At 44.1% G+C, this 14,407-nt stretch overlaps 1 protein-coding gene across 1 annotated transcript; it reads left to right on the forward strand.

The window, feature by feature from the left end:
• Positions 1 to 1,086: 1,086 nt before the first annotated feature.
• Positions 1,087 to 11,554, forward strand: mylk4b (myosin light chain kinase family, member 4b). The gene is made up of 13 exons (XM_030082956.1): positions 1,087 to 1,638; positions 4,142 to 4,223; positions 4,361 to 4,760; positions 5,703 to 5,932; positions 7,382 to 7,487; positions 8,172 to 8,265; positions 8,698 to 8,807; positions 8,915 to 9,056; positions 10,085 to 10,155; positions 10,242 to 10,370; positions 10,452 to 10,683; positions 11,253 to 11,301; positions 11,394 to 11,554. Exons 1-12 carry the CDS (start codon positions 1,087 to 1,089, stop codon positions 11,295 to 11,297), a joined length of 2,193 nt encoding a protein of 730 aa, XP_029938816.1. The 3' UTR covers positions 11,298 to 11,301; positions 11,394 to 11,554.
• The last annotated feature ends 2,853 nt before the right edge of the window (positions 11,555 to 14,407 follow it).

Here is a 14,407-nt window from a genome sequence, read left to right on the forward strand (position 1 = left end):
ACAGTTGTCAGGTATCAGGGATGTCACCTGTTTCCTGTTTTCTTCTGTTGTACTTTCATTGTTGCTCACGTTTCATGGACATTTGCTTGACCGTTCTTTCCGATCACAGAACAGTTTTTTTTTAATTCCATTAAGTTTGAACTGTTAGGTGAACAAAATTACGTTGAGATTTTACCATAAAAATGTTAAAGTTAAAATTCATTGTAATCTTATTTATTTTTTCGAAAAAAAAAAATAATAATAATTTTATTCAATCTTTTGTCTGCTTACATAATGTCTGGTTCTTTCTCTAAGACTTGTGTGGATATTCTCCTGCGAGGAAGTGTTTCTAAGACAAGGTCTTGCCCTGGGAATTAGCAGAAATTACACAAGGCCTTGCAGACACGGCTGAGCGAAATCAAGTCAGTTATGGGAAGTGGGCGACATTTTCTGAGGTTCTGAAATGCTCCTAATGCTTGAGTCTTTAACTGAGGTCTGGGCGGATGATGATGATGTTCTTGAAAGGCTTGCACCTGTCCCCATCCCTTCCTGCGACGCAACATTGTGAAATCTGAAAAAAAAAAAAAAAAACATCCATTAAGTAGACAAAGTTCTTGACTTGACGTCTTTTTTTTTTCTGCTGTTTTTATTGGCCGCGCAGTTTTATTTGTTTGTCTTACTTTTTACGGCGTCATATTTCAGTCCCGGATATTTGGGATTCTGACACCCGGCTGAAGGGCTTTTGAAGTGTCTCAAATGTCACGTAGAAATCCTCCCCAGCATCTCTCTTTAAACCCCCCCATCAATCCCCGGCTGCACACCCGAGCCCTCGGCTCTTATCACTGGCCACTCAGGCCCCTGACGTCCTCGGGGAAGGGGGGGGTGGTCTGCACTTTAATTTGGAGAAGAGCCATTTACTATTCTTAAAACTCAACTCTGCTGTACGACTGGCGGGACACAGAGAGAGAGAGAGAGAGAGAGAGATTTCTGTCCTCCCATCGCTCCGTTGTGTCCGGTGATGTGGTCGCTGCTGTAGATTTTCTCGTGGCCTCGTGAAAGTGAGAAGACTTCTCGACGCTCGCGAGGGGGAATTTGGTGAAGGCAGTCATGAGCTCCAGCCTCGTCAACTCTTTGGCCAAAGTTTATGATCCCAATCCTCTCCACGGTCAGAAGACGGTTGGAAGGAAGCTCTCGATGAATGGATCGGAAAAGTCTCAGTCTGCTGCTGCCGCAGCGGCGGCGGCCTCCTCATCGTCGTCCTCTTCCTTTCCCGTCGACGCTGCCCTGCGGAGCGTGGAGAGCCGGATGGACTCCCTGAGCTCTCAGATGGAGCGCCTCCTCAGCATGCAGCACACCGTCCTGACCCGGCTGGACGGCCTCTCCCAGGACGTGACGGGCATGGGCCGGGACCTGGCCTCCCTGCGCGAGGAGGGCCAGAGCAGGAGGCGCAGCTCGGGGATGGAGGCGGCGTGCAGGGAGCTGCGCGGGGCCGTGGAGAGGGCGGGCGAGCGCCTGGACAGCCAGGGCCGAAGGCTGGAGGGGGTGGAGAGGCTGGTGGAGGGCACCCAGCAGGTCATCAGCTTCATCGGGGAGGTGGTGAAGAGCTCCAGGCTGGTGGAGCTCCTGTTCAGACAGCCCTCGAGCAAAGTCAACAAGAAGGTGAGAGGTCCAAAAACGTCCAGCCGGAGTCTTTTCCTGCAGCCTGTGAGCCCAAAAAAGTGCAAAGCGAAATGTTTTTGCAACCAGTTTTTGCTTGAGGCGTGTAGTGAGAAGCAGAGATGGATCTCACTTACTGTAAATAAGCACAACAGGCTTTCTGTACTTGTAGTTGTAGTTTTACTGGTACAAACATCAAACATCCAGTGTCCCTGAAAGCGATTTGAGCTCTAAGGTGAACGGCGTGATGTGGCTTAAGTTCATATTTATACTGGTGTTTCTCGCCTCTGCTGATGAGCCTCATTGCATTGGAAGTCAGCACGATAAGTGCATCGATTGCCTTGACAAGAAAGGTCCTAAATAACCTGTTCGCTTTGACACTGTAAACACATTGTTCTGCAACAAACGGTTTAAACCATTTGTAAGGTCTGCGGTAAATACTCTGAAATTGAACATGTTAGCTCAAGGTTTGAACAAGGACTTATTTTTTTCGTGTTTATGTCCAAATAAACACTTTAATTTTGATCAAACAAACTTTGGTTGGTGCAAGTCGAAGTGTTTTACAGACACTTTCACCGAGTAATCAGACAAAACAGGGAAGGACAAGGAATTCTGGACAGGAATGTGAAAAGGAAAGTGAAAATATAACCATGGAATTAATTATCATGACACCGAGAGAAATAGAGGATAATTAAACTGACCTTTAGGTGGATATATGAAAGAAGACCAAACATAAAATGACAAACAATTTCAAACTGATGATAAAAACCGATAAAAATGAAAATATATGGTGGAAGTAGTAAAAAGGGAAAATACAGTAAAATAGGTGACACAGCAATGTAGAAAAACTGAAAGTAAATTTAATAGTTTGAATGGTTGAATGAATGTATGAATGAATGAATACATAAATTAATAAATCCTTCAGCTATTAAAAAAAAAAAAGCTGAAGAGCACTGATTTCAGTGTTTCGATATTTCTGGGTGCCCTCAGATTCTCAGCAGACTAGAAAAGACACTTAGAGGTTCTCATTTTGAGGGATGCACAAATAACACTTTATCAAAGGGCAAGTATAAACTTTCAACTACTCGACCATACCGAGTACCTATACAAGTGCTTATTAAGTGTCATGAAGCTTAATTAATGCTTGATGCATAAACAATACGCAAAGGCAATGCGTTCCCACAAACCACCTCTGCACAGCCTCTGTGTCGGTCCGTACAGTCGACAGTGGCAGCACTGCGCTGTGCTGTGTGTGACTGTAGACTGAGGGGCCGCCACTCTCTGCAGCTCCGAGTTGATGAGTGTATCAGTCAGACTAAAGGTCTGGTCGTGGTTAGCATGTAGCATCGCTGGTGTGTGAGCCCAGAAACTCTTGAGCATGTAGCATGTAGCATGTAGCGCAGCTTGGAGTTACCTGCTGAGCAGTTAAACTAACAGTGGACGTCAGGCTAACTCTGCTGGTGTTGAACCAGCCATCTTTCTCCTTCTTTTGATGTTTTAGCTCAGCATAACTTACAGTCTGTCCTATGTAAGTCATTCTCATAAATATTAAAGAATCTCCAAACGGAATGTTCCCACAGTCCCCACACACCTGCTAGAGGAACTATAGCACAGAGACTGGGGGTTTTGGACGTGGCCTAAGTTACAAAAATTGTTGAAAAACACAAAATATTGTTGATATTTTCTGAATAAAGTCAGCTGGAGTGATTGCAAATAATGCAATTGTGAAATATGTAAATGACTGTGTATTTTGTATAAGTTGTTAAAATAAAATGATTTTTTTAAATAAGGTTTCTAACTTGATTTTTTTTTTAAATCACACAACCCACAGTTTGTGTTTGATTCCGACTTGCCTGTTATCTGTTCTTGCTGCTGCGTCTCGCCACATGGCTTCTCTGTAATGTTAAGTGGTTTTCCTTGGTGCACAGGTTGTCATTGGCCTCCGAGGTGTCGGTGATCAGACTCAGGCTCCGTTATCTTGTCCAGACTGGAGTTTTATCAGCACACTGGAGCGGCACAGGCCCAGTTTAGCTGTTCTCTGACCTGTTCTGAATAGGTGGCATTTATGCCTGGATTGATTAGATGACCACAAATAGTCTGTGAGTGTTTATTTACGATGAGCGGACCAACACGACCGACACCCTTGTGCAGAGTGAAACAGCCATTCAGTCTACTTTTCCAGAAGATGTGAGTGAAACGGGGAGATGAGAGTTTGTCCTTTGTGCAGTGTGTGTAGGACACTGTGTAACCGAAGCCCTTCACAGCCGGCTCCATACAGATGATATGTGACCTTTCAGACTTCTCCTCGTCTGACGAGAGCATCATGCTTGAGTTACAAACCAGAGCAACAAAAACAAACAATCAAACAAACAGAACACCCTGCGTGTCAGTCTGTCCTGCTGCCATCAGACTCCTGAAACCTTTCAAACCGGATTCATCTTTTGTTTATTTTGACCTCCTTTGATACGTCTAACTCTTCGTCTGTGCTTCTTCTCTCTACAACAAGGCAAAGGATGACAAGGACAAATCCAAGCTGAGCCTGAAGGGCCTGAAAACCCAGAAGAAGAGGAAACCTCAGGACACATCAGGTAGAGTCCCACAGAAAAAATACACACAAATGTTTTCCCATCGCTCAGCGACAAACAAATACTGTGATAAACCTTCGTTGGCAACATAGCAAACCATCACTGAGCCGACTCAACTCCAGGTATGTCTCCCACCCCAGACGTCTCCTCACCCAGTGAGCCAGCGCTGCAGGAACAGGTGGAAAAACTCAACCGGCAGAACACCGAGCACTCCTACGCCAACGCCGAGGCCGACGGCCAGAGGAGGGAGGAGCCGGGGAGCCAGGCGCACCTGATCCTGGACGGACCGCACGCCTCCGCCTCCGCCTCCGCCGCCGCCGCCGCCCCGTCACACGACAGGAAGGAGGAGGCCAAGGAAAGGTCGGACGAGGAAGACGAGCGGGATGTGTTCCAGGACTCAGAGACTGAGGAGGAGGAGCGCAAAGAAGAGGAAGAAGAGGAGGGCGGAAAAGCAGAGGATGATGAGAAGAAAAGACATAAAGGAAAAGCAGGGGAGGCATCAACGGATGTGTGCAAGACATCTCTTCTGCCGCAGGAAAGGTATTTAAGACCAGAAAGTACAGTTCTGTAACGGTACCCATCCATTCATCCATCCATCCAACCACACCCCCATAAACCCATCCATTGATTCATTCATCCATCCACCCATCCATCCATCATCCATAAATCCATCCATCTATCCATCATTCATATATCCATCCATCCATCCATCCATCCATCCATCCATGTAACTGTCCAACCATCCATCCCCATAAACCCATCCATTGATTCATTCATCCATCCATCCGTCATCCATAAATCTATCCATCATTCAAATATTTATCCATCCATCCATCCATCCAAGCATCCAGCCATCCAACCATCCATACATCCATCCCCAGTAAACCCATCCATTGATTCATTCATCCATCCATACATCATTGATATATCCATCCATCCATCCATCCAACATCCATCCATCCGTCGTCCATAAATCCATCCATCCATCCATTCACCCCCTCATAAACTCATCCATTTATTCATTCATCCATGCACCCATCCTTACATCGATTCAGTAATACATCCATCCATCCATCCATCCAACCATCCGTCCAACCATTCATCCATCCTTAAACCCATCCATTCATCCATTCATCCATCCATCCTTTCCCCCATAAACCCATCCATCCTTCCATCATCTATAAATCCATCCATTCATTCATCCACTTATTTCTTCGAGGATGCTCATTCCTTTGTTCTTTTCTTTCAGTGTTTATTGATTGTTGCTTTTCAATATCTTTTTTTTGTCTACTTGGTTTATCAACTGTACTGTTTATCAATACATTTATATTTCATTAAAACAAATGTTTAATGTTTTATTGCACTTACTTATATAATTGAACTTAGAAAAAGAAATTAATCCACCCTCTTGTTTTTTGGAATACAATTAATTGCATTATTTCAATCTGATATATTTCATCTATATTTTCTGGACACGTGAAGCTCTGAGGAGGTGGGCGACGTTGCCACCTGCAGCAAACGTCGAGTCACGGAGGAGGACCTGGTGAAGGACGACCTGAAGAAGAGCCGGGTGGAGGACAGCGAGGTGAAACAAGCTGAGGAGGTGCAGCAGGAGGAGGCCGGGACGCAGGCCTCCAAACCTGAAGACGCAAAGACAGACGCTGAGGAGGAGGCGAAGGAGGCAGAATCTACAATGACCGAGTTCGTTATCGGTAAGGCATGAAATGTTTACAAAGTGTGACGGAAAGATCTGAAGGGAATGAGTGAGACATGACTTCATCTAACAGAACGAAATTTGATCAAATTTAATGATTATTAGCCCCTCAACATGATGTTCAGTCAGTCAGTAGAGCAGTTTGTTTGGGTTTTTTTTTTAATTTGTTTTCATAGAATTTAAGTTGAAGAGTCTAAGCTCAATGAAAGAGCCGAGGTTCAGGTAAAGAAGCCCATGAGTCCCTCAAGTAGTCTAAGTCCAGTCTAAGGAGGTCCAGATCTGTTGCAAAAAGTTTCAAATAGTTTCCCAATAACCCTAAATGACAGGATTTTATAGAAACAGTCAGTGTCTAACCCGGAAGAAGAGAATTAACATGCAGCAGGTTAAGGAATTGACATTCAATAGGAAGGTGTTGTTTTGAAAGAATCCAGGTCTAGTTGAAAATCCAAAGTCTGTTTTTGCTTTGAGAAAATAAAGGCAAAGAATTTGTATCTCTTTGGAAAAGTTGTGGATGTTTTGAAAAGTTCAGATCTACTGAAATCCAGATGAATCTTTAGGACTACAAATAAAGTTTGAAATCTGGGTTCAGGTCTGGTTTAAAGGCTTGAGATCAATCATCATATGACCAAACATCCATTCCCCAATGAAAGGAAGCGAAGAGATATTGGCTACATATAATAAACATACAAAATTGACCTGAACTCCTTTGGTAGGGCAACATATTCTGAAGAATCAGGTCAGATTTATTTCATCTTAGCAGCAAGTGGCAGCTAAAATATGATTGGGTAAGACCCCAATTCAAACATTTACTGCTGTGAAACTGAAACCCAGAGACATTTGGTGAACGATTTCCACACAGTGAGCAGGAAATCTATCTATGAAATAATCTGTTTCTGGATCTACGACGGGGTTTTCAGGTCATCAGTGGTGCATGGCAGCGGTTCCCAACCCAGTGTCAGGGACCTTCTTTTAGGGTTTGCCCCAGAGATCACAGGGGGGAGGCCAGTGGCGAGGGAAACCTTCGCCTTTCCTAGAAGAAAACCTCGAGGATTCTGTAGTCTTAAGATTTGGAAACCACTGGTATTGTGTTCGTAGTTTAACTTGACACGATGAATTATTTATTCACTTCTTGCCAATGCTTCTGTTTGGCTCCTTCGGGCCGTCTGTGTAAACTTGGCTTCAGCTTCGTGACTCTTGACTTTTCGTTCCTGTGGCTTTATGGCAGATTCGGTGTCATAACACCATGCCTGCTCGAGCGTCACCAGCATGTCAGTCAGCACAGCTGGCACGGCGCATAATGAGACCCCGGCATGCTGCTATTTCAATCCACTTTGTTTCTGGGGACCGGGGGGCCTCCTTCCTCCAGCTCCGTTTCACTTTCTATATTCAGTCAGGGCAGTTCTCTTCATTTTCTCTTATTTCTCTTTTCACCCTCCCCTTACGTCAGATTCAAGTCCTCCACCGCTGGCGCCTTTCGACCACCGCATCGTGACCCCCAAACCTCACCAGATAGCCACCTACTACACCATCAACAGGGACGAGGTCCTGGGAGGGTGAGTGTCAAGAAGTTCGCTTGCAATTCACAGCCGCAGTCCCTGAAATGCCGTATTGACATAGCAGGGGATCTCACACCCCGCGCAGGAGAGGCTAATCGTTTTTTTCAAAGGTCCAATTATTGCCTCCTTAAAGGCAGATGATTGGGATCCTCATGGGGAGGGGAAGGGGAAACAGGGGGGCTGGAGCTAAATAGCCTCTGTGATGTAACAGACAAGTGTTAAATCCGGCCCCTCAAACTGAAGATTACTCCTCTGCACGCAAGAACATTTCTCACATTGCTGACATAATGGAGCAGGATGTCGGCCACACAAAGGAATAGCTGCAACAAGCTGATATTTTTAATTACTGACTATTCTTCTCTCTTTTTGTTTTTTGGATGACTTCTAGTGGAAAGCTCTTGAGAGACTGAGAATTTCCTGACACAAGGCATTTTAACTTGTTTCTTTTCACCATTATGTGTATTTGTGCTGTGTGAACGGATGAGCCTCATCCCAGTGTAGTGTTAAAACGCTGATATTCATCCTACATTAACGTAAACATCAGTAATGCAACAAATATCTGATGAGCTTTGTTTGAAAAATCAATTCAGTTCAAGCCTGTGTTAAAAATATTATAGTCCACTTTCTACAAGACGCCGTTATGAGTCACACTCTCATCTGTGTTTGCTTCTCCTTGATCAGAGGACGTTTTGGACAGGTCCACAAGTGCATGGAGAACTCGTCTGGTCTGACGTTGGCTGCCAAGATCATCAAAGCCCGCAGCCAGAAGGAGAAGGTAACAATCGGCCTGCAAAACGCCGAATCCATGTTCATCAACGCTGCTGGATTACGTTTTGTGTAGAGACGCAGCTTGTTGTGTCGATATTTTCTCTCTGCCCCAGCATATCTGAAGCAGCTACATCCTCAACTTGAAATATTCAAAAAGCAAAGCTGTCTCGTAGAACTTTCAGCAAAACCCTCAGGGCACCTTTCGTGTGTCTCTCGTTGATGGTTTTATGTCTTTTTGTGTGTTTTGTTGTTTTTTTCTGTCTGTAATGTGTGATGAGAGGAGGAGTGTGATTAAAGCCGTCGTGAATCTCTCAGCAACACAGTGTAAACTCTACTAAAGTAATTTGCTCTATTTGAAACTTCAACTCACTCTCTGCGTTTACCACTATATAAACCTCTAAAGCAGCTCCAACATGTGCTTACTTCTCTGTGTTTTTAGGAGGTGGTGAGGAATGAAATCCAGGTGATGAACCAGCTGAATCACGCCAACCTCATCCAGCTGTACGCCGCCTTCGAGTCTCGCCACGACATCATCCTGGTCATGGAATAGTAAGTCCGTCCCAGCCGTCCTGCATGTGTCACGGCAGGGCTCCGTGAACCGGACGGGACTGTGACCGCATGCGTGTGTGTGTGTGTGTGTGTGTGTGTTGCCGCAGCGTGGAAGGAGGAGAGCTGTTCGACCGCATCATCGACGAGAACTACAACCTGACGGAGCTGGACACGGTGCTGTTCATACGTCAGATCTGCGAGGGGCTGCAGTACATGCACAAGATGTACATCCTGCATCTCGACCTCAAGGTAAAGCGGCTCCGCTGCACAGCAGGAATCATCTGTGCTTTCAAGCTTTTTCTTCTTAGAGCCTTTAAAGACTTCAAGTGAAAACACGAAACGTTTGTAGCTCGTAAATGTGGCCTCAGACTTTAAACTTCAGTCTCGATTAAGTGGACTACAGTCAGTGGTAAAACAAGTGAAATAGAGTCAAAACATGGCAAAAAATGAATATTAAAATAGAGTTACTACAATACATCCAAGTGCTGAAAAGTTTTTCAAAAGACGTAAAGATATTGATCGGAAAGCCATATAAAGAACATGGTTAAAATAAGGCAGAAAGGCCAGATAAAGTCACATTTTTGAAAGGAAAATCTGAAAATATGATAGATGAAGTCTAAATATTTTGCGAAGTAGTTAAAATAAGAAACAGTTGTTTGCAAAAAAAAAAAAAAACACTTTAAAATATTGATTTAAAAAAGGGAATATGTGGAGAATAAAACAGGTATTGGAGAAAATATGTAGAAAACAGAAATACTGATTCATGAAATGATGTTAATTCGTATTGGAGCAAAACAAAAGAACAAAAGAACAAAAGAACAGAATATAGAATTGAGTCACAAAAAAAAATCTGAAACAGAAGAAAAGAAGTCCTGAAAGTAGAATAATTTTCAACTGTTGATGAAAAAAGTGGAAACATAAAGAGTGAAAAACCAGTTTAAACATGACAGGGAATTTCTGCAGGATAGAATAATATCAAACTAGTGAGAGAAAACTGAAAACTGTCCTCCAACACGTTAAAACCCTGCCATTTTAAATAATACATTTTAACTCACAGTTTAACTTGAATGCGGTTTATTAATTTCTACAATGTGCCGAAAAAAATAGAAACTGGCACAGATGTCACCGCTTTTGAAGTTTTTAATCACGATGCACCAAAATAAAAGAGAAACATGAAGGACCGGCTTCATTTTTTTGGAACACTGTTTTCTTTTCAAAGTGACTTTTTCCGTCTGAGCTGTCACTGAAGGCGACTTTGTGTGATTGTTGATTTCCAGCCAGAGAACATTCTGTGTGTGAGCAGAGCCACCAACAAGATCAAAATCATTGACTTTGGCCTTGCCAGGAGGTAAGAAACAATCATATATGTTTGCATCCCTTGTGTTTGAATCCCTGCCGACTTTTCTCACGGACCTGCTGTGGTGCGTCTGACAGGTACAAACCCAGAGAGAAGCTGAGGGTCAACTTTGGAACGCCTGAGTTTTTAGCTCCAGAAGTCATAAACTACGAGTTTGTTTCATTCCCCACAGACATGTGGAGTCTGGGCGTCATCACCTACATGCTGTGAGTACAGTTCGCACATATTAAAGACGAGCTGACCGGCCCGTCATGTCCGTTGACCTCCGTGTCCCTCTCGGTGTCCAGGCTCAGCGGCTTGTCTCCGTTTCTGGGGGACGACGACAACGAGACGCTGAACAACATTCTGGCCTGCCAGTGGAACTTTGAGGAGGAGGAGTTCACGGACATCTCGGACGAGGCCAAGGACTTCATCACGCGCCTGCTGGTGAAGAGCAAGAGCTGGAGGATGAGCGCGGCGGAGTCGCTCAGGCACCCCTGGCTGTCAGACCGGAGTCTGCACTACCGGTTAAATCTGAAGGTGAGGAGACCTACTGGCAAGACTAACGACGTGAATACGGGTCTGTTGGATTAGATTCGGTCCGCCAGAGGGCGTCGCTCTTAACCAGAGAGAAATAAGAAAGTCATTGACAATGAAATGACAAAAAACAGAGGAAGCATAGACCAATGTTGATGTGGTGATAGAGAAACGATCCCAGCCAGAGACTGTTAAATGACTCAAGGAATTTGTCCTTTTTAACTTCTGACTGGGTGACAAAAAGTGCTTCCTTTCCTTGAGTAAACAGGAGTTCATTGAATTAGTAACAAAGCTGTTTGGGCCACGAACTCTATAACCGATGTTCGACTCATTGAAAATGACACAGAGACTCTGCAAGTGTTTTCTCCAAAAACTGATGATTAATGTTGACTGAGGCCCCGAAATGCTTCTGCATTTTCATAAAACTTCCACGCAACGGAGGTTTTCCATTTTCAAGAGAAATCAGTGGTGACGTTACATCTACGGATAACTTTAGAAACGCACTGCTCATGCTGAACTGGACTGTTTTTTTCCGCATTTACAAACATTTTCTGTTGCGCTTCTCGTTTCAGAAAAACAAGTGCCACTCCACACATGCTCCCCCACCAGAGAGCTAGACAGGTGACGCCACTCTTTATCTGTTCTCTTGTTGAAATTTGTTGTTATTTTTGTCAGTTTTCCACTAACTATCCTTCCCCCCCCCCCCCCTTCAGAAAACACTGTGATGCCCTCAGCATGCCTTTTGACAATGTAGGGCCTCGGAGCCCAACACTGGACCAATGCTGCTGTACCTGTATCGCCGCCGGATGACGACCCTCCGCCTCGCATCCTCCTCGCGTCCGCTTCGTGCCACGGCTTGTAGCTCCGAGATGAAAAACCAAAAACAAACAAGCAAAAACAACCCTAAAGACTTCCTTTTCAAGGCAAAATCAGCTCTGAGGGGGCTTCACACCGCATCTGCCCCGAACAGAGCCTGCATCTCCTGTCACTTGTACCGACGCCACGTGTGCAGCGACAGTTTTAGCACTCTTTAGTTTAGCATCGCTCTCCATCTGCTGACAGTAATGACTTTGTCTTGTTGTTCTGTTTCTTTGTTGCTGTTTTTGTTTGTTTTTTTTGCATGCTTTGCACTTTCTCCAGCAGACAATTTGGAACAAGGACATAGACAGAATGCTGTTATTTAAATTAATATATTTTTGTGAATACAGATTTATTTTCTTTCTTTCTTTCAATTTACAAGTCTTATTAACTGTTTTTTTTTTCTTTCTTTCTTGGATATTAGATTAAAATACATCTAGAATGTGTTTGAATTTTGAAGTCACGCCCATTTAATTTATTTTGTACATATATATAAAAACACAACACTGCATATCATCTTTCACCCCCCCTTCAAAAAAAAAAAAAAAAAAAAAAACCCTCAGAAGAACACGTCCTGGTTCGTGCTTTTATTCAGCCATATTTGTTGTAGTCGTTTTTCCCACTGCAGCCCGCGCCACCTACCTTCCGTATTCGTTCATGCCGCTTGCTCGACTGGCTTCGGCAGCTTGGAGTCGCCGTCTCACCTTCCATGAAGGCATAACGAACAACAGAATACTACCTATGAATGTTTCACCTTGATGACTGGAGTGGATTCTTATGTTCATTTACTTACTGGTTCAACACCAGGCTGTACTTGAAGTACAACGCTTTAAATCGAGATGTGATGTTTTTTCAGAGAAACTAACAGGATCTCACTGTCATGTGCACGTAATATATAGATATATATAGAGAAATATGTGTGTGTGTGTGTGTGTGTGTGTGTGTGTGTGTGTGTGTGTGTGTCGGTGCACCGTTCAGCTAGATTGGCCACACACAGAGCGGAGAAGACGCAGCTCATTGCTTCATTGTGCTGTTTTTTTCAAGGTCGACGGGAGGTTGGATGATGGTCTGACACTCAGTTCCACTTTGAAACAGAAAAACTTTGCAATTCGAAAAGTTGTTTAATTTGAATTTATGATACCTTTTTTCAAGTTTTCTTGTGTAATGATGGATAATTAAATGTAGAATTTAAGTAAGTCAATAAATACTGCACAACAGAGAACATAAGGACTGTTTTTGTTTTCTTAATTTTGTCTGTCAGGATAAGAATTTGGGTGTTTCCACATGTGTAGAGGGCAAGAAGAGACGAGCGACAGAGGCATATTTCTGGTTCTCAAGGCTTATTCAATTTTTGAAAGTATGTTTTGTAAGGATGTATAGATTTCGACGGCCCAATGCACAGAGTACTCACACTATTAAAAATAGCCAAAGCAACCCGGCGAGTACGGCGTGGTATCATCATCCGTCAGCAGCGTTGCCCGCAGGTACGTAAGCGAGAACGAGCGATGTCTGCAGTCTGGAGATTCCTCATTTTTAATGCAAATGGCAAAAGTGAGATTAAAGTATGACTGATACACTCAATATAAAGGCGAGCACATCCTGAAGCGAACAGCCTACTGTCGATGCAGAGCACAGCAGAGTCTGCAAGACTGTTGCCGTTTAATCAGTGCAGAAGCTGAGTGGAGATGGATCACGGTCAGCACAACATTTAATAAATACTTGTATCGGTACTCTGTATCGACAAGTTGCAAAGGTTAGCGCACACACAAACACGACATTTTAATCATAAACAACTAAATAAATTAACATATAATGAGAATGTAGATGGAATAATGCTTACAATCAAAACCAAACCTCTTCACTGCCCAGATACCTAATAGAGCTTCTGAGATGAGGCTAAATCCACTTGCCACTAGCTTATTGGCTTCACCTTTCATGTAGCACCACCCTGCTGCGGAAAACACACATTTTTTGTTCTCCATTGTATTAAGTATAATGAAAATCTCTGCTAATATTTAGTAAAACACCTGCTTGGAAACAATCACTGTTACAGTGCAAGGCCGTGGTGACAGCTCACACTCACAAGGCGCTATCGCCACCTACTGCTCAGGAGTGTGGATAGCCTTCGTCCTGATTAATTCTGTGGCAAAGGCGGTTAAAACCAACTAGTCAAGATCCTACAAAATCTCAGTGTGTTTCAGTGTCACTAAGCCCTGGGCCACCCTGGGATTCTGAGCGCCGCCACCCTGAAGCGTGCGTTCGTAGGGGCCATCGCATTTTCTTTCCGTCATGTGAGCGATGAACATTTCAGCACAGCGGCGGACTCACCGTCTCCCAACAAATCAGACTCACAGGCCACTGAGGAGGAGAGGAGGAGAGGCGGTCACAGACCTCTTGATTGTCCTCGTTTGATCAGACCGAGCGCATCAACACACCGCTGTGCTTCTCAGGGCCGCCGAGCGCTGCGTGTTGTTTTTCTGGGACCTTAATGAAATCACACCTCTCCGCCACGCCGCGCTGGCTGAGACGTGGAGCTGTGAGGGAGCTCTTTCACCGCGGCTGCTGACGCTCACGGCTGGAGACCATGCTGTTTTACGTTATCAAGTGTTCAAGAACAATAACAGATTGTGAGCTTCTCTGATTGCCCCAACACATCAGTTCAGATCCCGTCTGCAGCAGAGGAATCTTCTGAACAGGTCTATGTATCAAGTTCTGCTCTGTTGTTAGTTTTGGCACAAAGACGGGCTCAAAACGAGATTTTCCAGAAGTGCATGAAGTATTTTTAACCCTTTCACATGCTGGCCATCTGTTTGGAAGAGCAGATTTTATAGGTTATGGATTACAAAAGGGGTGCATTCTCAAATTTTTA

The sequence above is a fragment of the Salarias fasciatus genome, chromosome 23 (assembly GCF_902148845.1).
Source record: "Salarias fasciatus chromosome 23, fSalaFa1.1, whole genome shotgun sequence".
Taxonomy (NCBI): domain Eukaryota; kingdom Metazoa; phylum Chordata; class Actinopteri; order Blenniiformes; family Blenniidae; genus Salarias; species Salarias fasciatus.

Bases quoted from the DNA above. Each gene is read 5' to 3' on its own strand.
- mylk4b (XM_030082956.1), top strand. From the start codon at position 1,087: ATGAGCTCCAGCCTCGTCAACTCTTTGGCCAAAGTTTATGATCCCAAT. The intron at 1,639-4,141 runs GTGAGAGGTCCA...CTCTACAACAAG, and splicing joins CGAGCAAAGTCAACAAGAAG to GCAAAGGATGACAAGGACAA. The intron at 8,808-8,914 runs GTAAGTCCGTCC...GTGTTGCCGCAG, and splicing joins ATCATCCTGGTCATGGAATA to CGTGGAAGGAGGAGAGCTGT.